Genomic DNA, 20537 nt, shown 5'->3' on the forward strand with positions numbered 1-20537 from the left:
GAGGGTTGCCGAGTCCTGCTTCTGTTGTTGGAGGCTGACAAGGGCAGGTCAGTCCTGTATAAAATGCAGGTGGTTTTCTAGGTTCCTGAGCAGGTGGATGGCCATAGAGTGTGTGTGTGTGTATGTGTGTGTCTGTGGGGGTCAGACCCATTATGGTTCCTATTTTTCTACTTGCTGCCACCCTGCAGAGAAGCTTCTGGAAGTGCGTCCTGGGAATGTTGAGGGCCTGTAAGTGGCTGAGCTGGCATCCAAACCATCCTCACTGGGATGAAGAAAATCTCCCATAGGTGGGTGTGGGTTAGGGAGATATGGCTTGTATTGGGCCCCAGTGTTGAGAGGACAGAGGACCGGCACTTGCCAGGAAAGCCTTTATTCCCATCGAGGGGACCCACATAGCCTCTGTGGTTAGCTCTCCTCTGGGACGTTGAGTTTCTCCTTCACCCCGCAGGCCACCACGGCGAAAAAGAACTCGGGGAAGAAGGTGCGGATGTACATGGCGGCCTTGGGGATGGGGTTGGCCATGAAGACCTCTTGTTTCTTCCGTCTCACGGTGCGCATCACCTCCTCCGCTACGTCCACAGGGTGCACCCCGTAGGTCAGCTTCCTGAAAAAGACTGAAAAGCCCCCAGTAGGGGCAGGGGTTACGGCCCCTGATGCCCAAAGAGAGGGAAGCGTGGGCTGGGCCTGGGGTCGTGGGCTCCCCGACCAGCTCCGCCCTCTGCTGGTTGTGAGGCCCTGGGGGGGCCGACTCTTGACCCCCTGAGCCTCAGCTTCTTCATCCATAAAGTGGGCATAGTTTCCTGCCCTATTAACTTTTCAGGGTGGTTATGAGTCATTGCAGGGACGAGAAAGAGCTTAATTGAGAAAGAAGGTACCAGGGACGCCTGGGTGGCTCAGTGAGTTGAGCGTCCGACTTCGATCAGGTCATGATCTCACGGTTTGTGGGTTCCAGCCCCTCGTGGGGCTCTGTGCTGACAGCTAGGAGCCTGGAGCCTGCTTCCGATTCTGTGTCTCCCTTACTCTCTGCCCCTCCCCCACTTGCATTCTGTCTCTCTCTGTCTCTCAAAAATAAATAAACATTAACACAAATTTAAGAAGAAAGAAGGCACCAGATGAATTAAGGAGCTGTTGTTGACAACTGTTGCAAAGCCATGCTTATCAAGAACCTCCTGGGACCGTTTGCCCACATCTTGGTTCATCTTGATTCCCTAATGTAGACAGAGCCTTGGGCAGGACGTAGCAGCTCTCTGTTTAGAGCATTCTAGAATAGCAGTAATAATACGGTATGTTTACAGAGAGCTTGCTTTGTGCTGGTTGCTGTTGTAAACCATTTATGGGCCTTCAGTCCTCCCAGTGCCTCCGCAAGGCAGGTATTACCACGGTCCTCAATTTCATAAAAATTTTTTTTATTTTACATTTATTTATTTTTGAGAGACAGAGTGAGACAGAGCACAAATGGGGGAGGGGCATAGAGAGAGGGGGAGACACAGAATCCAAAGCAGGCTCCAGGCTCTGAGTTGTCAGCACAGAGCCCGACGCGGGGCTCGAACCCATAAACCGTGAGATCATGACCTGAGGCGAAGTCGGACGCTTAACCGACCGAACCACCCAGGTGCTCCTACAATCCTCAGTTTCTTAAAGGGAAAGCTGAGGCACAGAGATCAAGGGACCCGCCTGCGTTCGAACACTGAATGCATACCAGGCACAAGCTTCAAGTGTAGGCAATCTGGTACCAGACTCTCAGCCTCTACTCTGTGCCGCCTCCTAGGAAAAGGGGGGGGGGGGGGGGTCAGGGGGGTAGCAAGTTCTTAAAGGCCAAATCTGGCTCTTCCACAAGGGAAACTGAGGCCCAGAGACAGACAGTCACGTGTGCGAGGTCACAGAGCTGTGTGAGGGCCAAAGCCTAGCTGGGACTTGGTCTGCTGGTTGTGGGTTAGGATTCTTTCCACCTGGTGCCTCGGGACTGAAATTTGGGGTTCCCCTCCCTGCTGTTAGCTGGGTGCGGGTCCCCACCACCTCTAGTCTCAGACTTCAGGAGCAGCCACTCCCCTGCAGGCCCGGTGAAACCCGGCTGCCCCAGAGCACCCCCTCCCCCCACCGCCCCGTCCAGATGCCCTCCCAGACCCCAGCTTCCCCCCTGAAAGCTCACATTTCCACATGGAGGCTTCCCAGTTTCCTTGGCCTGGGTCAATGTGGTATGACCGGACGAAAGTGGGGCTCACCGTGCTGACGACTACGTCGTATTCTTCCACTTCGGCTCGGAGGCAGTCAAAGAAGCCTAGAGCCGCGTGCTTGGAGGCAGCATCTGGAAGAGAGACCGGGCAGGGGCGGGTGGGGGGGAGCAGCCCTGCTCCCCAGCAGGAGCAGTGGAGACAGAGGCCTGCGTGCCCAATCCTAGAGGTCAGCTGGAAGGGGCCTCCGCCGTGGCCTCACCCTGCCCCTCCCTTCGTAGATGAGGACAGACAGACCCCGTGAAATGGCGGATGGAGGCAGAGCTGGAATCGAGTCAGACGCTAAACCGATTAAGCCCACCCGGGTGTCCCAGTTTTCTTATCTTTAAGATGGGGATAATATCACCCTTGGCAAGTTGTTGTGACGGCCCAGGCACGAGTTCCCATTCCTTCCCAGTAAGGCTGGCACCGAGCGATTTCTCCAGGGTCCCAGGGCCAGCTGGAGGTCTCAATGAGCCCAAAGCACAAGTCTCCCCTCCCACTTCCCGGCCTTTTCCTCCGAGGTCCTGTCCATCTGAGCCACTCACCAGATTCACTCCAAATGGTCGGGCCAAATGCTTGGGCTAACAAGAACCTTTCCGGGAATTCCAAAAAGAGTGGAGAAGACGCTCCTTAAAGCCTTGGGGAGTCAGAGCCCCATCTGGGGTATGATAAACCCCAACTTCCCATTTCGGGGGTGTCACCTGGAGGCTGAAACAGGCCGGGGGTGGGTGTACTGGGATCTCTGCCATCATGCTGATACCTACGGGATGCATGGTCCCCAGATGGCCCTTGCAAGCCACCGGCCCCCTCACCATGCAGGGGGAAGAATGCGGGTGCCCTGGGTGGGGGGGCATGGGGCAAGGGAAAGTCGCGCTTGGTCTGCACTGGGCTCCGCCAACTATTGCCTCTAGCAGGTGGGCCCCGTGGCGCCAGATCTATTATCGTTCAGGGAGCTGGAAATCCTGATTTTGACGGAAATGTCCTCATATTCAAATAGTTAAATACTGACCAGTTCTGCACCTAATTCCAACACCGGGCTCTGGCCCACAGCACCAAGTCCCCGACACCAGCTGGGGCTCCTACGACCTAATTCTGACACTGTCTACCTGGAGATAAAGTCAGATCCCTCAGGGTAAGGGTTCTGTCCCATGACTGTCCCCTGTCCCCACTCAATTCAGACCAAGCATGAGTCCTGATGGTCACCTGCGCTTCTGATGGAGTGGCTGGAGATCGAAGCGTTCCGATGATCCCCTCCTCGAGACAGATTAACTTGTTAGAGCAGCTCGTAGAACTCAGAGAAATGTTTTGCTTAGTAGATCACGGGTTTATTATAAAAGGACATAACTCGGGGCACCTGGGTGGCTCAGTCGGTTAGGCGTCCGACTCTTGATTTTGGCTCAGGTCATGATCTCACAGTTCGTGAGTTTGAGCCCTGCATGGGGCTCTGAGCTGACGGCATGGAGCCTGCTTAGGATTCTCCCTCCCTCTCTCTCTGCCCCTCCCTGCCTCTCTCTCTCTCTCTCTCTCAAAAATAAATAAATAAACTAAAAAAAAAAAAAAAAGACCTAACTCAGAACGGCCAGATGGAAGAGGTGTAGTGGGTGAGGTGTGTGGGAATGGGTTCAGAGGTTCACACCCTCTCTGGGTGCACCACTCTCCCTGACTCCCCACGAGCTCTCCAACCTCGGAGCTCTCCAAAGCCGACCTTCTGGAATTTTATGGAGGCTTTGTTATAGGCACAATTGATTAAACCATGGGCCTTTGGTGCTAGAAAAATCCCCTGATCCTCTCTGCTCCTCAGCGGTAGGGGTAGACTGGAAGCTCCCACCCCCTGATCACCTGGTTGGTGCCCCTGGCCAGCAGCGCCCCCATCTTTAGGTGGCGTCCAAAAGTCACCTCATTAATGTAACAAGAGACACTGACCACTCATCACGTAGGGAATTCAAGGGTTTTTAAAGGTCTGTGCCAGAAATGGGATGAAGACCAAATATATATTTCTTATTATAAAACATCATATCACAACACTACATCGCTAATTAGAAAGAGGTTTGCCAGCATGCTGGCCAAAACCAAATGCCGTGGGGCTCCCGGGCTGCCCTTCCCTGGTTCATAAAATGAATTTCTGTATATCTGCTCGTTTGACCTCGTCCGGACCTGGGTGAGACTCGGTCTCCCTAATGGAATCTACTGAACGAAGAGAGACAGAGGCTATTATCCCCACTTAATGACGAGAGAAGAACCCCATCAGGACTCCCCTCGTGGTTCATGGTCACTCCAACTCTGCCTGCATGGAAAGCTCATCATCGCCATTGGGACAGTTCATGCCAAAACCACAGCGAGATGCCACTTCATGCCACTAGCGCGGCTAGAATCAAACAGATGGATAATAGCAAGAGTTGTGATGGATTTAAGCAATTGTGATGGATTTTAGTATATCGAGATATACTCAAAACCACCAAAGTTTATACTTCAAATGGGAGAACTATATGGTCTGTAAGCTCTATGTCAATAGAGCTGTTACTTCCAAAGAAGGGTTATCAGCTTGCTGTTCATTCACTGACTTGTCAGTTCCTCCGATCATTCAACAAGGAAGCTTCTCCTTGGGTGGGGCCCCGGGCGAGGAGCTGGAGGCAGAGGCGGGCTGGGTTATCTCCGCTGTGCTTCTGGGCTGAGCCTCAGAGCCCCATCTCCCTACCCAGTGCTGTGGCATCAGGGATGCTACATTTTCTGTGGGTGTGGAAGGAGACCCACCACAGTCAGACGACCCCAGTCATGGTCAGATCTGGAGGAAGGAGAGAACTTGGGGCCTGCCCAGGGTGGCCCCTCTGTAGTTTGTGACATTTATGTGGGAAACTCTGCACCCCTCCATTCCTCCGCTTCAGAGAAGCTGGACATCAGAGAGCTGATGGGGGATGGGGGGTGGGGGTGGAGAGCCTCATTAGACTGCCCCACCCTCAATGCCGTGTTTCAGAAATGCTCCAGAAAAACCCATGCACTGGCCCCGTGTTTTGGGTTGGTGGCCAAAGGGTCTGTCCCAATACTGCAAATGTCATGTCCCTGCTGTCTGTGTCCCCAGCACCTGGCTTTAGGGCCTCGATTGCTGTTTGTTGAACGAATGAAGGCATAGATCAAGGGAAGTGAAAAGTAATCCGGTTCCTGGGAATAACATGCGTGGAGAGTTCACAAATCCGAGGAATAGTGGTGATGTTTATCAGTGGGTTGGAAAGAAAGGAAAATGAGGGATGTGGCCAAGACAGCTGTGTGTGAAGCAAACTCCATTCTTCTCTCCCTCCTGGGCCCACAGGTAGACAGGTGCTTCCCAGCATCCCTGGCAGCTGGGTGTTAAGTGTGCACCTGAGTTCTCGCCAGCAGGATATGAGCGGAGATGTTTGCTAGCTCCTGGCCTGGGGCTGTAGACCCTGGGCATGGCTCCCGAAGGCTCTCTGCCTTCTTCTCACAGCCAGAACCCAGACAAGGTGGGCACCAGCTTTGGCCATGTGGGAAATGATGGCAAAACAGTGATCTGGTGCAATTCGGGGTCCCTGAGTGACAGTGAGGAGCCCGCTGTCCTGGGCTTAATCTAACTAGAACAGATGGGAAAAGAAAACTCTACTGGGGGGGGATATTATGAGCTGAATTGTGTCTCCCACCACTCCCAGCTCGTATGTGGGAAGTTCTAACCCTGGTGTCTCAGAATGGGACTGGATTTGAAGATACAGTGATTTACTTTAAATGAGGCCGTCAGGACTGGTCCTCATCCAATCCAACTGGCGTCCTCAAAGAAAAGGAAATTTGGACACAGAGAAGGACCCGAGGGATGTACAGAAGAGAAGCCATGTGAAGGGAGAAGGCGGCTGTCCGCAAGCTGAGGAGAGGGGCCTTGGGAGAAGCCAAAGCCACCGACACCTTGACACTGGACCTCAGCCTCCAGAACCGCGTTGTAGAAGCCCCTCGGTCTGTGGTGTTTTGTCACGGCAGCCGGAGGAGGCTCAGACAGGAGACCCACCCGATTTTCTTTCCTCCCTCCCGCCCCCTGCCCACCAGCCATTTACTGGGTTCTCATTTTGTGCGGGATGCTGTGGGCCATAGAGAAATGTATACGGTATGCGTTCTGCCCTCCAGCATCCTACCGTGAGGGAGGCAGACATCCCCCAGCTGGATCCCATGAATATATGCCGAGAAGTCCCCCTCTTCGCTGGACTTTTTTTTTTTTTAATTTTTTTTTCAACGTTTATTTATTTTTGGGACAGAGAGAGACAGAGCATGAACGGGGGAGAGGCAGAGAGAGAGGGAGACACAGAATTGGAAACAGGCTCCAGGCTCTGAGCCATCAGCCCAGAGCCCGACGCGGGGCTCGAACTCACGGACCGCGAGATCGTGACCTGGCTGAAGTCGGACGCTTAACCGACTGCGCCACCCAGGCGCCCCACCTGGACTTTTTAATTTTTTTTTTTTTAATTTTTTTTTTCAACATTTATTTATTTTTGGGACAGAGAGAGACAGAGCATGAACGGGGGAGGGGCAGAGAGAGAAGGAAACACAGAATCGGAAACAGGCTCCAGGCTCTGAGCCATCAGCCCAGAGCCCGATGCGGGGCTCGAACTCACAGACCGTGAGATCGTGACCTGGCTGAAGTCGGACGCTTAACCGACTGCGCCACCCAGGCGCCCCCACCTGGACTTTTTAAAGGACACCTGCCTTTGGAATTTTCTCTTCACCTCTCCTTGGATTCTGCGCCTTTCACTTTCCCCTCCCTCCTCCCTCAGAACCTTCCGCCCTTTTCCCCTTGTGTGATATGCGCCCTTCTCAGTTGTAACCTTTCCTGTCCTTACAGAGGAAGGGTCACTTGAGCTGGGGCCATGTGCCCCTGCCAGGAGGGGGCCCTTCGTCCGGCCTTGATTGTGTTCAGCCAGGGCATGACCTGACCACCTGTGGGATGTGAACTTCTGGGGGAGAGGGACCCAGTCACCTGCAAGCCATAGGTGCTCGAAAATAGGAACCGAAGGCATAAAAGAAAAGCCAATAGACCATTTCACATCCGGACACTTCCCTCCCCCACCCCCACCTTATAACTGCATGCCTAGTGCAGGACATGACATCTGTGGTCTACGAAGACACATAACATATGGCCAAACGTTTTTGTCGTAGCAACTTACAAGCTGTACGGAATGGGATTCCAAGCTTCCCTTGGATGTTATTCACTAACACGATCTGGCCTGTCCTCCGGGTGATCATGTCGGGGAGCAGGGCTAGAAAGCACAGGACAGAGTCACGGTTACGCATCAGAAACCAAGGCAGACAGCAGTGGGGAGACCCCTTCCCCAGACCCCTTTCATCACACAGGACCCCACTACCTCCCCGGTCATTCGATTACCCCAAGACACAGGTGGACAGGAGCAAGCACATCCCCTCTCCTGTGTTTCCCAAGAGTGGGCTTGGCTCAACTGGTGATTGCGAGTGCTGGGTGGTTTTCCGTGACCCACCCATGTGCATGAAGGGACACGGATCTCAGTGGTGAGAAAGGTCATAGGTCATCCTATTTCAACCCAAGTCTTGCCTTCAGCAGGAAGGCTCATATTGGTCCTAATGTGTCTTCAACACCTCTCTTGCAGGTGCAAATCTTTCAACAAAGAGAGGACAGGCCTCAGCCCTGTGTCTTGGGAGAACCTACCACTTTGTTCTATTTTCAGGGTTCTCCTATTTTTTTTAATTTTTTTTAAATGTTTTTTTTAATGTTTTTAATTTTTTTTAAATGTTTTTTTTGGGAGAGAGAGAGAGAGAGAGAGAGAGAGAGAGAGACAGAGTGCACGCGGGGGAGGGGCTGAGAGAGAGAGGGAGACACAGACTCCGAAGAGGCTCCAGGCTCCGAGCTGTCAGCACAGAGCCCAATGCGGGGCTCAAACTCACGAACCGTGAGATCATGACCTGAGCCGGAGCCAGATGCTTAACCAACTGAGCCACCCAGGCGCCCCAGGGTTCTCCTATTTATTGAGTGAGAAAATGGTCTTTAATTTATGGTGATATTATGAAGACTTCCCCTGAAAAGAACTGATTTGAAAATGCAGAACTTTAGAGAATGAAATAAATAATAGTTACAGGTGGAATGGGGATATGGCAAAAAAAAAAAAAAAAGTCAAGAGACTCAACTTTCAGAATGGCCATTGACATCAAGCCCTTGCATGCTTCAGATGGGTAAACTGAGGCCCAGATCTAGTGACTGGACTTCAGGTCTGTAAGCAAGTGAGAGGCCCAGCCAGGAAGATACACCAGCCCTGGATTTCCCCTTCCACTGTCTGCATCCTTCACTTCGATGCCAGTGAACCCTGAACTCTCAGAAGCACGGTGTGTCCATTGGGACTGGACTGGAGAAAACTATTATCTCTGGGGCATCATTTCAGAAGCTCTGGAAAGTCATCTTTCTGCTTCAGATAAGTTTCCCTTCATCTATCCTAGTGCCCCAGTCCCCATGATCATGGGGACTGGGGCCATGGAGGAGGCAGTTCTAAGATCACGCTTCCTCAGCCAGGGAACCCCACATGCTAAATTCAGAAAGTCTCAACTCATACATCCTCCCTTTTGGGATTCTGCTTTGATAAATTTGGTGGGGGAATGGGGGGGGCCGGGGCTTGTTGTTTCAACTCTTGGCTCTATTACGTGTCATCTCCAGCCCCAACTCCCCAGGATCCAGACCTGCATTTGACCTTTGGCTGTGAGATATCTTCACACAGGAGCTGCCATTTTGCCCTCAAAAGGGTTTCTGTTCTCCCTGTTTCTGCAAAGGGATTGACACCACATTGGGTCCCTTGTAGTTTGGGATAAACCTTTCTCTTCTATATTTCTGAGGACAGAATCTCTACCCTTGACCAACTGTCATGTAGGGACAGATCAAGGGCAAGCGTGATATATGAAAATATATGTGAAGCATGAAGACAGTGGTCCAGTGATGTGGGATGAGATTGGTGGGAGAGCCATGGACAAGAGTAAGAAGAAAGGGGATGAAGGGAGAGCTTAGATGGGGAGGGGGTTTCCCACAGAGGGAGGTTGGAATATACTAGTAAGATACTTCCCAAATCCCTTTTCTTTTATCAACATTTATCGTCAGAATGGTGAAAGCTTTCACCAAATTGGTAGGAGTTTTTCTGAGGGGGCTGGAGATTCCATCCACAGTTGGGTGACCGTCCATCTGGCTATGTGACAGAGCCCTCCCTAGCAGCCGGTGGCCCCGAAATCTGCAGGAAGGTCAAACTCACGAGACCTTTGGTCAGTGTGATGGGTCCAAAGTAATTGGCATTCATGATCTTCTTGTCGAGCTCCAGAGAAATCTTATGGGCAGGCCCCTTCACCTTCATGCTGGCATTGTTGATGAGGATGTCCACACAGCCATAGCAGTCGAGGATCTCTTTGGCCACATCTGGGACACAGCTGACGTCCGAGAGGTCCAAGAGGACCAGCTTTGGGGTGAATGTCTGCTGAACCAATGAAAGAGTCAAGGCATGTGTGGGAATACCTTGGGGGCCCCCGCCCCCCTTTTGAAATTCAGAGCTCATGGAATGACCACAGGGGGAGAAAAATGAGGAGGAAAAAGCAGGCATGGCTCTGGGAGGAAGGAAGCTGATAGAGATTCCTTTCTTGGGTAGTGGAGTCCAAAGGTGCAAATATGCAGTCATCAGTCTGAACTTTTGGCCAAGGGGCCAGAACTGATGAATCCAAATGAATACCACCCTTTACAGAGGAGGCCGTGCATGGATTCCAGTGGTGACATCCTTATAACATCTTATGAGTTCCTTTTTGCAAACGGCTTGCCAAGCTCACTTACGAACCAAGGAGAATTTATCATAGTGCTTTTGGAGCTACATTTCCTTTTTGACCCAAGTCTTACACACAATAGTTTTGGAGCACCATCTGTGTGCCAGACCTACACACTCACTGCCATCAAGACTCTCATGGTCTAGGGGCACCTGAGTGGCTCAGTCGGTTAAGCGTCCGACTTCGGCTCGGGTCATGATCTCGCGGTTTGGGAGTTCGAGCCCCGCGTCGGGCTCTGTGCGGACAGCTCAGAGCCTGGAGCCTGCTTGGGATTCTGTGTCTCCTTCTCTCTCTGACACTCTCCTGCTTGCACTCTGTCTCTCTTTCTCTCTCAAAAATAAACATTAAAAAAAAAAAAAGACTCTCGTGCTGGAGAGCAGGGAACAGGTTGGAAAATTGATGACACCATGTGATAAATGCGACCCCGATCCCTGTGTTTGACAAACATTAGTCCTGAAGAGAGGGTTCCTTGGTCAAATTTATTTGGGAAATAATATTTATTTATTATATGTTGTTCTTGGGGATACACAATGCACGGTAGCATATAAAAGGTTCTGAAAAGTCCTGCAGTAAAGAAACCATCACTGGGTATTTTCCACACAATTGATGTCAGTACCTCTTTTTAATTCAATACCTGGTAACATCCCCCAAAACAGAACTGGAATGCTGTGTTGTCCAGTGTGTTCCATCCCCCCAAATGCCAGGCTTCTTTCTGAATTATTTTTGTTTTTTTCCAAAAAGTAATTCAATATCAAGGGCAAAAAAAAAACCCAAAAATCCAAAGAAACAAAAAACAAAGACAAAAACAAAAAAACCCCACAAAACAAAACAAAACAAAAAAACACAAACCATGAAGACAGCACTGAAGGCAGTGTTCCAGAAACACTTTGAAAACCACAGCCTCCTGGAAAGCGTTCACCTCCCGGTGGCTTCTTAGAAGGTGACTTCACTTCCCTGATTTCTTTGACAGAAATATCATTTGAGGTATTATTTCCATTTTTAAAGATTTTATGTTTTTAATGTTTATTTTTGAGAGAGACGGAGCGCAAGCAGGGGAGGGGCAGAGAGAGAGGGAGACACAGAATCCGAAACAGGCTCCGGGCTCCCAGCTGTCAGCACAGAGCCCGACCAACGCAGGGCTCAAACCCACAAACTGAGATCATGACCTGAGCCAAAGTCGGACGCTTCACTGACTGAGCCACCCAGGCACCCCTAAAGATTTTATTTTTAAGTAATCTCTACACCCAACATGGGGCTTGAGTTCAGAACCCCGAGATCAGGAGTCCCACGCTCCGCAGACTGAGCAAGCCGGGCGCCCCCGAGATTTTATTTAGAAAAATCAGCCCTAAGAGTTTATAATCACTCCCATACGGGTGTCATGCTCTAGCTTCTGGGTCCTCGTGGACTCTGGCTTCAATATAACAGGGGGTGGGGAGGGTGAGCAAATCCTTGGCAAGAATGGTCAAGACGAGTGGCAGACAACCTGTGTCAAGGTTAGTGAGACTGCTGCCTCCCAAAGCAATCACCAAATTTCACCCACCTGGTCAAAGAGCTGCTAAAAACAACAACAACAACAACAACAACAACAACAAAAACCAGTGAAGGTTAAGGGTGCCCAAGGGCATCCCCAAGCCAGCTGCTAGAAGCCCTTACCTTGCTGGGGTCAGCCACGCTGATCAGGGCATCATACAGGGTCTCTAGCCTCTCCCAGTTCTTCCCACACAGCACCAGCCTCGCCCCACCAGCGTGGAACACCCGAGCACACTCTGTGGGGAAGAAGGAAAGAGGGCAGGGCGCACTGTGTGGATGGAGCCACTGATGATGAGCGTCTCTCTCACGAATTCAGGATTTCAAAGGATTCCAAAGTCCGTGGGCCATTGAAATCCTTTGGAGGTCATTTCATTCAACTTCCTCCCAGGGCTGGAATTTTTTATCTTCCTTTTCCGGCCTCAGCATGGTTACCTCCCGTGAAGGGGAGCTTGGAGTGGAGTGAAATAGCCTGTCCTTTGTGGGATGGTTCTGATTAGGAGAAGATTGTTCCCTAAGCTGGACAGAAAGGTGACCCTATCCACCTAGCCCTCCAGGATCAAAGCCCTTGACCGATCTTAACCTAAAGATATTGGAAAGGCTCCTGCGTGGGTCTCCCAGAAGCAGAATCAGAGACAGGGACTCAGGCATCCAGGAGTGCCCGTCAGAGAAAAATCCATCGGGGAGTAAGGTCTCAGGTAAAGCGTAGTCTTGGCTGGATCCGAGGAAAGTTCTGGAGGGTACACCCCACTGCTGAGCTGTCCCACCTGGAGGCAAGGGGCCGGCCTTTTATACGCTCGTGTCTACTCAGTGTGCTGATCGAGCTTCCCTCCAGGGCTGGGTGCAGAGGGCATGGAAGGCCCCGGGGAGGCAGAGGCCAAGTGTGTGAGCCGGGCAGCCAACACTCACAGAGCCTGGCCACGTACAGGGACCTGGAAGGGCATCGCCAAACACCCACTAGCGGTGCTCAGTACCTCTTATCGCCCTGTTTTACACCACACAGCGGTGAGCCTGGACCGAGCGATCATGACAGAGGATACCTGGGTGCCCCGGGTGCCCACGGGAGACTGGCTTCTGGAATGCAATGGCTCCAAGCGGTTTTGGGGTTGCGTGCAGGTGCAGAGAAGGGGGCTGGCCGGGGTTTGATCGGCGGGCACGTGGGCAGGGGGATTGTGGTATTGGAGGAGGACAGCTGCGGTGCTGGACCCTTCAGTCTCAGCGGGAGAGACGCACGGACGTAGGACAGATGGAGGTCCCAGTGAGGTCTAGAAACAGGTGTGCTGGGTGTGGCGGAGAGCGGGCAAGGGGGAGGGGGAGGAGGTGGGCAGTTCTGACTGGTGGAAACCTGAATCAAGAAATAACTGTGTGGACAATGTCACCTTGAGTTGCTGGGACCACGGGGAAGGGTCCGTCTCTCCCCCACGTGTGGGGCAGCCACGATGGCCGTGTTTTGCAAACCTGAGAGGTGACATTTAGTGAGTAGAAATGATTCACCCACAGTCCCGCAGCAGGTAAGCGGTGAAGCCAGGGACATGCCTGGGGCGGGGCGGGGGGGCGCCCTGTTCTCCACCTCTTGTCCCACCTCCCAGAAAGGAGCATGTGGCCGGGGGGAGGGTTCTGTCACCCACTCACACTCTACATCTACAAGCTGAGCATGGGGGCAGGTGAGGGGCCTGTGACCTTGACCTCCTTGGGAGAGGCGGCCAGGGGCCCTCACTATCACCCACCCACTCTCCTCCAAGGGAACCTCGCCTCTCGCAAGTGCGCCCGGGGAGGCTGCAGCCCAGGGATGCATTCATCACTGCGGAACAGCGAGCCCGAAGGCATCCTTCCAAACAAGTCATTTCTGCCAACGCAGGTGCTGCTATGCTCAGGCTCTCTTGCTTTGATTCTGGATCAGCTCAGCTCAGCACAACGTTTCTCCAGGCTTTTCCTTTTTCACGCAGCAAATATGAGCCACACCTTTCCTTCCACATCTCCTTGACTCTAAGGTGCCACCGGGCGGAGATGCTTTCTGATTTCAGGGAGATGAAAATGCCAAAGGGTGGCCTGTGACCGTCAGAACGGGCTATCAACCGACAGGCAAGCAGGCTCAGTTTCGGAAGCGTTTGGGGCGCGCCTCAGAGATGCTGAAACACAGACAGGGCGCCGAGCTCTTCGAGGCACAGAGAGTGTGAGGATTTCGAGAGTCCTTCTTGCCAAAGACACAGTGGGTACAAAGTGACCCATGGGGTGCCTGGGTGGCTCAGTCAGACTCTTGATTTCAGCTCAGGTCATGATCTCACAGTTTGTGGCTTCAAGCCCTGCATCAGGCTCTGTGATGACAGCACAGAGCCTGCTTGGGATTCTCTCTCTCTCTCCCTCTCTGTCCCTCCACCACCCATGCTCTCATTTACTCTCTCAAAAATAAATAAACATTAAAAAACGCACACACACAAAGTGACCCGATTCCCAGCTTGGCTGAGTCGTGTGGGGGTTTGGGGCAGGTTCACATGTCCTGATCTTCGTCCGATTTCCCTGGTCCACAGCGTGGCACTGGGTCTTGCAACTCTCCGGGGCTACCTGCCGGGCTTGGTCGGGTTCCAGGGGATTGAGGCTGTGCTGTGGGCCACGTAAAGCCTGCACTGTCCGCTCAGGGCCCGTCACATTTTTGTTGCCTCGGACCTGAAAAGCAGAGCAGTCCGAACCCATAACCGCTGCGGTCAGCTGCGTGTTATTTGAGGCTACGCACACCCAGCTTCTCAGGTTACTTCTGAATATTTGGACTTGCTTTTTTTTCTTCCAGCTTTGCATTTCTTTCCAGGGTGGGTCCGTTAAGACACAGCACAAGAGGACACCGATGTTAGGGCAGAGACTAGACCAAATTCCTCTGAAAATGCCATTCCCTACCCCCACCCCCCAGAGATGTATTTCCTGGCTGCCTGAGTTGAACACGGGGTCACTATAACCCGAATGAGACTCAAAAAAAAAAAAAAAACAAAAAAACAAATTAAAAAGACAACTGAAACAGGTACCTCTCGGAGGATACAGGACTGAACAGCCCTCTCAACCAACCAACCAACCAACCAACCAACCAACCAACCAACGTCTGATCGACGTTTTGTGGGAGTCTCCTCCCAACCACGGCAGAATGCACACCGTTTTCAAACACCCGCGTATCATTCACGGAGACGGGCCGTGTCTTGGGTGGTAAAGCACACCTCAACAAATTTAAAAGAATTGAAATCATACAAAATATGTTCTCTGATCATGTTGGAATCTAGTCCGAAATCAACAAGACAAATCTACGACAACATACTCATATCCAAATGAGTGCTTTCCCGTAAGGTGGTTACTTTTTTTTTTTTTAATTTTTTTTCAATGTTTTATTTATTTTTGAGAGACAGCATGAGCCAGGGGATGGGCAGAGAGAGAGAGAAGGAGACACAGAACCTGAAGTAGACTCCAGGCTCTGAGCTGTCAGCACAGAGCCCAACACGGGCCTCAAACCCATGAACTGCGAGATCATGACCTGAGCCGAAGCCAGACGCTTAACCAACTGAGCCGCCCAGGTGCCCCAAGATGGCCACTTTTAAAGGCAGTTATTAAATAAACTTTTTTTTTTTTGAGTGCTTAATTATACACCAAGCTTTGATCTGGGTGCTGGGACACTGGGGTTAGGAACACACACAGGTTCCACCATAAGGGAGCTTGGGTCTGGTCGATCAGCTGAGAAGGACACATGTAGGGAACAGCGTGAGGAGTGTGGGAATAGCGGGGTGTTCATATGAGGAGCCATGGGAGCCCAGAGGCTGGTTCCTCGGGGAGCACCCAAGAAGAAAGAGCAGGGGGCAAGGAAGGCTTCCTGATGAAGGGGTCTCTTGTTGGCGGCCGGCCTGATGCTATGCGGACATATTCTGTTTGAAGGACAGGTTTGCCCCAACACGGACTCTGACTGTCTCTAGGTGAGTCTTTCTGTTCCATTTCCCCAGGGCAACAACTGGTCCCCATCATCTTGTATCTGATCTCATTGACAAATGTGTGTGCTCTGACTTGTCCCTGTAGAAGCTGGAGCTTGTATCCCTCCTCTGTTTTGAGCATGGAGTATAATGCAGCAAAATGTTCTCCTCGGGAATTGCTTCTGGGCCCCATGGAGGGCCAGTTTACCTGCCTCATGCTTGGTTTATTTTTTTTTTTTTTAATGTTTACTTATTTTTGAGAGATATGGATCATGAGCAGGGGAGGGTCAGAGAGAGGGGGAGACACAGAATCTGAAGTAGGCTCCAGGCTCCGAGCTGTCAGCACAGAGCCCGATACGGGGTTCAAACCCACGAAGCAAGAGACCATGACTAGGGCTGAATTCGGACGCTTAACTGACTGAGCCACCCAGGCGCCCCCATGCTTTGTTTTTTATGTCACATGGTGAGCCTGGGGCAATCACCCCCTGGAACAGAACCCATCTTCAAAGTAGGGACAGTGTTCATCTCAATACCCAGCACATAATGGACTCCTTGGATACCTGTTGAGTGACTTAATGAATGTTTGTCAATGTGGGTTCTATGCTTGATTAAAAACAACACAAACAACAGCAAAAATGATGCCCAAGTTATCCCAAACGCGGCTACACAAACATTGCTAGGAGTGATAGGGTCAGAGTCTCACAAACCTAAGGACAGTTATTACCCTCATGTCACAGATGCCACCAGCAGAAAAGCGCCCTGAGACCGTCTAAATCAGGGGTCACAAACCTAACTGCCTTCAAGGCCAGGAGGTAATATGGTTGAGGTCATCAGCCCGACTGCGATACAGCGGGGATCGGTGGGGTGTGTACCACATTGGGCACACTCTGCCTGAATTTGCTCATCGTTATGACCGTCACGGTCACCTGACGGCTTCTACGTGCTTTCCATCGAGGAATTCATTCATTCCTCCCAACAACCCTGTGAGGTAGACATTACCAGTGTCCTCGCTTTCCTGGATGAGAAATCCAAAGCAGAGAAGTGCAATCACCAGCTAGTAGGTGACAGAGCCTGGAACTTCACCCAGCACCCAAGTCTGGGCTCATAGTTGATATGCCGCCCCATCCAAGGGCTTTGCATTTCAAATTTTCTGGAACCCCATGAGCGCAAAAACAAGTGACATCTGCTGATCAGTTTTGGCCCTGAGGCTGTGAGTTTGCAACCCAGCTCTCCCAGGCTGTGAGTTTGCAACCCAGCTCTCCCAGGCTGTGAGTTTGCAACCAACCCAGCTCTCCCGATCCCCTTGTTTCTCGGGCACAGGGAGCTATAGCCCCCAAAAGAGAAGACACTCGCTGGTTAGCCACGGACCCTGGGAGAGGACACAGCCTCGATTTCCCCCGCCCCCCGCCTAGCAGATGGCCACACGCCATCCTGCCACCTCTCGTCCTTCACGTCAGGACTGGGCGCAGTGGGGACAGAGCTGGCTTACCCTTGCCCAGTCCTGAGATGGCATCGGTGAGCACCACCACTTTGTTCTGCACGGCTGACTTTGACCACAGCCGGGACACCTCTTGGTAGATGAAGAGAAGGCCACTGATTCCCAGGAGCAGCAGAGGCAGGATAAACACAGCCGTGACTCCCATCTTGTTCTGGGGGCAGTGGGGGGCAGGGAAAGGACTTGGCTTTGCAAAGAGACTCTGATGAGACCCCCCGGAGCAGGGAGGCGGCCCAAGGCTACAGGTGCACTCGCCATGCACCCACGTGTCTTCTCCAGGGAGCCGGGCTCTGTGCAAGCTCCCGGAGGGCTCCTTCCGAGCTAAACACCCAAGCGACCATGTTAATCCCCAAACGCTCAATGAATAGGAAATTACTCACGGTGTGTCCAAAAGCAAACGGAATCCGGGGCCTGCCCTCCCAAAGGTTAGTTACAAATTTAATTAAAGTGGGTCTGCATTTTTGGAAGGAAATCCTTGTGTTAAGGCCACTTGCTTGGGCCCTAATGACTATTTATAGCTCTCAGCACACTGAAGGGCTTTTCAGGGTAAATATAGTGTCTATTCTGATATTCAGGGACACATGCTGGCCGGGTCTGATTTCAGAGCTCTTGCCAGGGCTTCTAAAGCTCTCTGGCTTGCCTGACTGTTACGGGTTTCCTCTGCTGTTCGGGGCTGGGCATCAGGGATCGGGACCTGGGATTTTCAGGCAAACATCCCTGTGCTCTGTTCCCTGTAACCCTTGGATCAGGTGACGAAAAGCATAGAAGAACCGTTAAGAAGAATGGAGCCTGTTGCAGAATGAACCCCTGGTAGGTGTGACCTGAACAGAGTGTGGGGGTGTTTCTTCCTAGTCAGGCTCTTTCACCTCCCTGGGCCTTAGCTTCCTTATCTATAAAGTGGGCGTAACATAGTCATCTTGCAGGCCTCTTGGGAGGACGGACTAAGATACTATGTCTAAGAAGATAACTATTATCCTCCGGAATGATTAAGAACGCTAAGAATTTGTGGTGCCTGGCTGGTTCAGTCGATGGAGTGCATGACTCTCGATCTCAAGGTCGTGGATTCAAGCCCCGTGTTGGGCGTAGAGGTTACTTAAAAATAAAGTCTTGGGGGCGCCTGGGTGGCTCAGTTGGTTAAGCGTCTGACTAGATCAGGCTTGATCAGGTCATGATCTTGCGGTTCATGGGTTCCAGGCCCGTGTCGGGCTCTGGGCTGACAGCTTGGAGCCTGGAGCCTACTTGGGATTCTGTGTCTCCCTCTCTCCCCTCCCCTGCTTGCACTCTGTCCCCCTCTCCCTCTCAAAAATAAATAAACAAATTTATAAAAAAGAACAAATGAAGTCTTAAAAAAAGAATAGTAAGAATTTATCCCAAATGTGAAATATCTTAATTACATAAGGGAACATGATAGGATTAGAAATGAAGACACATTAAAAGCTAAGAACCAGTTCACGCATTCAAACCTCCAGAAACCAGAAGACCAGTCATAATGATGCCCTAAGGGCACCTGGCTAGCTCAGTGGGGTTAAGCATCTGACTCTTGGTTTTGGCTTAGGTCACGATCTCAGGGTTCATGAGTTCAAGTGCCCAGTCGGGCTCTGTGCTGACAATGTGAAGCCTGCTTGGGATCTTCTCTCTCCTCTCTCTCTGCCCCTCCCATGCTCATTTTCTCTCTCTCTCTCTCTCTCTCTCAAAATAAATAAATAAACTTAAAAAAATAGATTTATTAATATTTTATTTTATTTTATATTTATAAGTATAAATATAAATATATTTTTATAATATCTATATAATTTTATTGTTATAAAAAAGTTTAATAAATGCCTTTAAAGGTGGCCATCTTGGGGCACCTGGGTAGCTCAGTCGGTTGAGCGTCTGACTTCAGCTCAGCTCAGGATTTCGCGGTTCGTGAGTTCGAGCCCCGCGTCGGTCTCTGTGCTGACAGCTCGGAGCCTGGAGCCTGTTTCAGATTCTGTGTCTCCCTCTCTCTCTGTCCCTCCCCTGCTCATGCTCTGTCTCTCAAAAATAAATAAATGTTATTAAAAAAATAGATTCATGAAGTTGTTACTGTTTTGCTGAAGATTTATCCGTATTGTTGTGTGAAGTTGGAGATTACTCATTCGGTGTGTGAATATACCTCGCATTTTTACTTCGTTCCCCTGACAGTGCCACTTGGGATGGAGGTGTGTGTTTTTTTTTTTAATAGAACTGTTCTTTGAAATTAAGAACGAGGAAATTTCTAATGAGCATTCTTTTAGAGGACCTGCCTACGTTGGGAGGCTGAAAATATTATGAGTGGTATAATGTCTACTTGCCAAGGTTGGCTTAGTCAACATACAAGTTCTTCAGTTCCCTTGTTCAAGTGTGGCCACTGCTGTGGTTGGACAATTCACACCTGTATTTGATGGCAAGCCTCACAGCAGTACAAGGTCCTTTATGAAAGGGTAACTATCTGGGTCTCCTGTAATGGTTCATGGCAGTCTTTCTGTTTAAGTAGATGTGGATGACGGTGGTTATCCATGATCAGGTGCGCTAGCAGAATTATCTGCCTCTTCCACGCCATCGTAAGGATGTTCCAGGTATAGTTTCTACGCTGCTGTAAACAGTGATCATTGACCAACCATCCACCTAAAGACTAGCAAACATCCTCAGATGTGGAGCTTAATGTTTCCAGAATGTCCAGAAATGTCATTCATTGATTCTGTCATTTATTTCTCAACCATTATTTATTGCTCAGCTATCATGAGCCAAGAAGGGATCTATGTGTGAGGAACACAGCGCTGAATGACAGAGAGAGACTACTCACCCTCACGGAGCTTTCTGACCACCTCGTGTTGGGAAGCGGACAGTGAATCCACAAGGAAGTAATCCTGTAGTATGTCAGAAGGTGGTAAGTCCTCTAAGAGGAAAACAAAACCCAGGGAATCCCTGGGTGTCCAGGCAGGAAACAAAATCTCCCTAGATGGTTCAAGAGACTTTAATGGGAGGGTCATTTGCAGGGCTGTGAAAGGATTAAGGATACGTACACCAGGGCCACTGAGGCACCCAGAGACCAGCAACAGTGAAAAGCTGTTAGCACCCCTTCAGACAAGGGATAGAAAAAGAATTACTGCAGCCCAATGAGAGGAAGTAGAACTTGGGGTCAGGGTCGGTGGCGGGGGGGGTTGCATCTAGCATATTCTATAGCCATGGAAACTAGCTGCTACTGTCTGTGAAAACGGGCCAAAGCAGGAAGAAATACCTTGATGGCCATCTTTCCAGTCTCTGACACCATGGTGTGTTTGAACAAGCATGGAGCTGGCTGGGAAGGGAAGCAGACCAACAGAAACAGCAAGGGTATCTTGCCCACCTGATTAACAACAGCCTGTACAATGATTAGTCTCTTGAGGACATGCTCACAGGACCAAATACCTTCATACTCATTCATACTCAAGTGTCATTACAAGGCGAATGTCCACACATCTCTTCCCCAAATTTCCTTGTCACCAATTCTTTTTCCATAGTCTCCAACCTGTTGGCCAACCCAACTACCAATATGACTGTGTAGATCTGTAACTC

The 20537-nt window shown here is 50.9% G+C and overlaps 1 protein-coding gene across 1 annotated transcript; it reads right to left on the reverse strand.

The window, feature by feature from the left end:
- Positions 1-405: 405 nt before the first annotated feature.
- On the reverse strand, positions 406-17127 carry DHRS7C (dehydrogenase/reductase 7C). The gene is made up of 6 exons (XM_047833898.1): positions 16974-17127; positions 11673-11785; positions 9469-9682; positions 7370-7462; positions 2150-2305; positions 406-614 (listed from the first exon to the last, which is right to left on the reverse strand). Exons 1-6 carry the CDS (start codon positions 17125-17127, stop codon positions 406-408), a joined length of 939 nt encoding a protein of 312 aa, XP_047689854.1.
- Between the last annotated feature and the right edge of the window lie 3410 nt (positions 17128-20537).

The sequence above is a fragment of the Prionailurus viverrinus genome, chromosome E1 (genome assembly GCF_022837055.1).
Source record: "Prionailurus viverrinus isolate Anna chromosome E1, UM_Priviv_1.0, whole genome shotgun sequence".
In the NCBI taxonomy this organism is placed as follows: domain Eukaryota; kingdom Metazoa; phylum Chordata; class Mammalia; order Carnivora; family Felidae; genus Prionailurus; species Prionailurus viverrinus.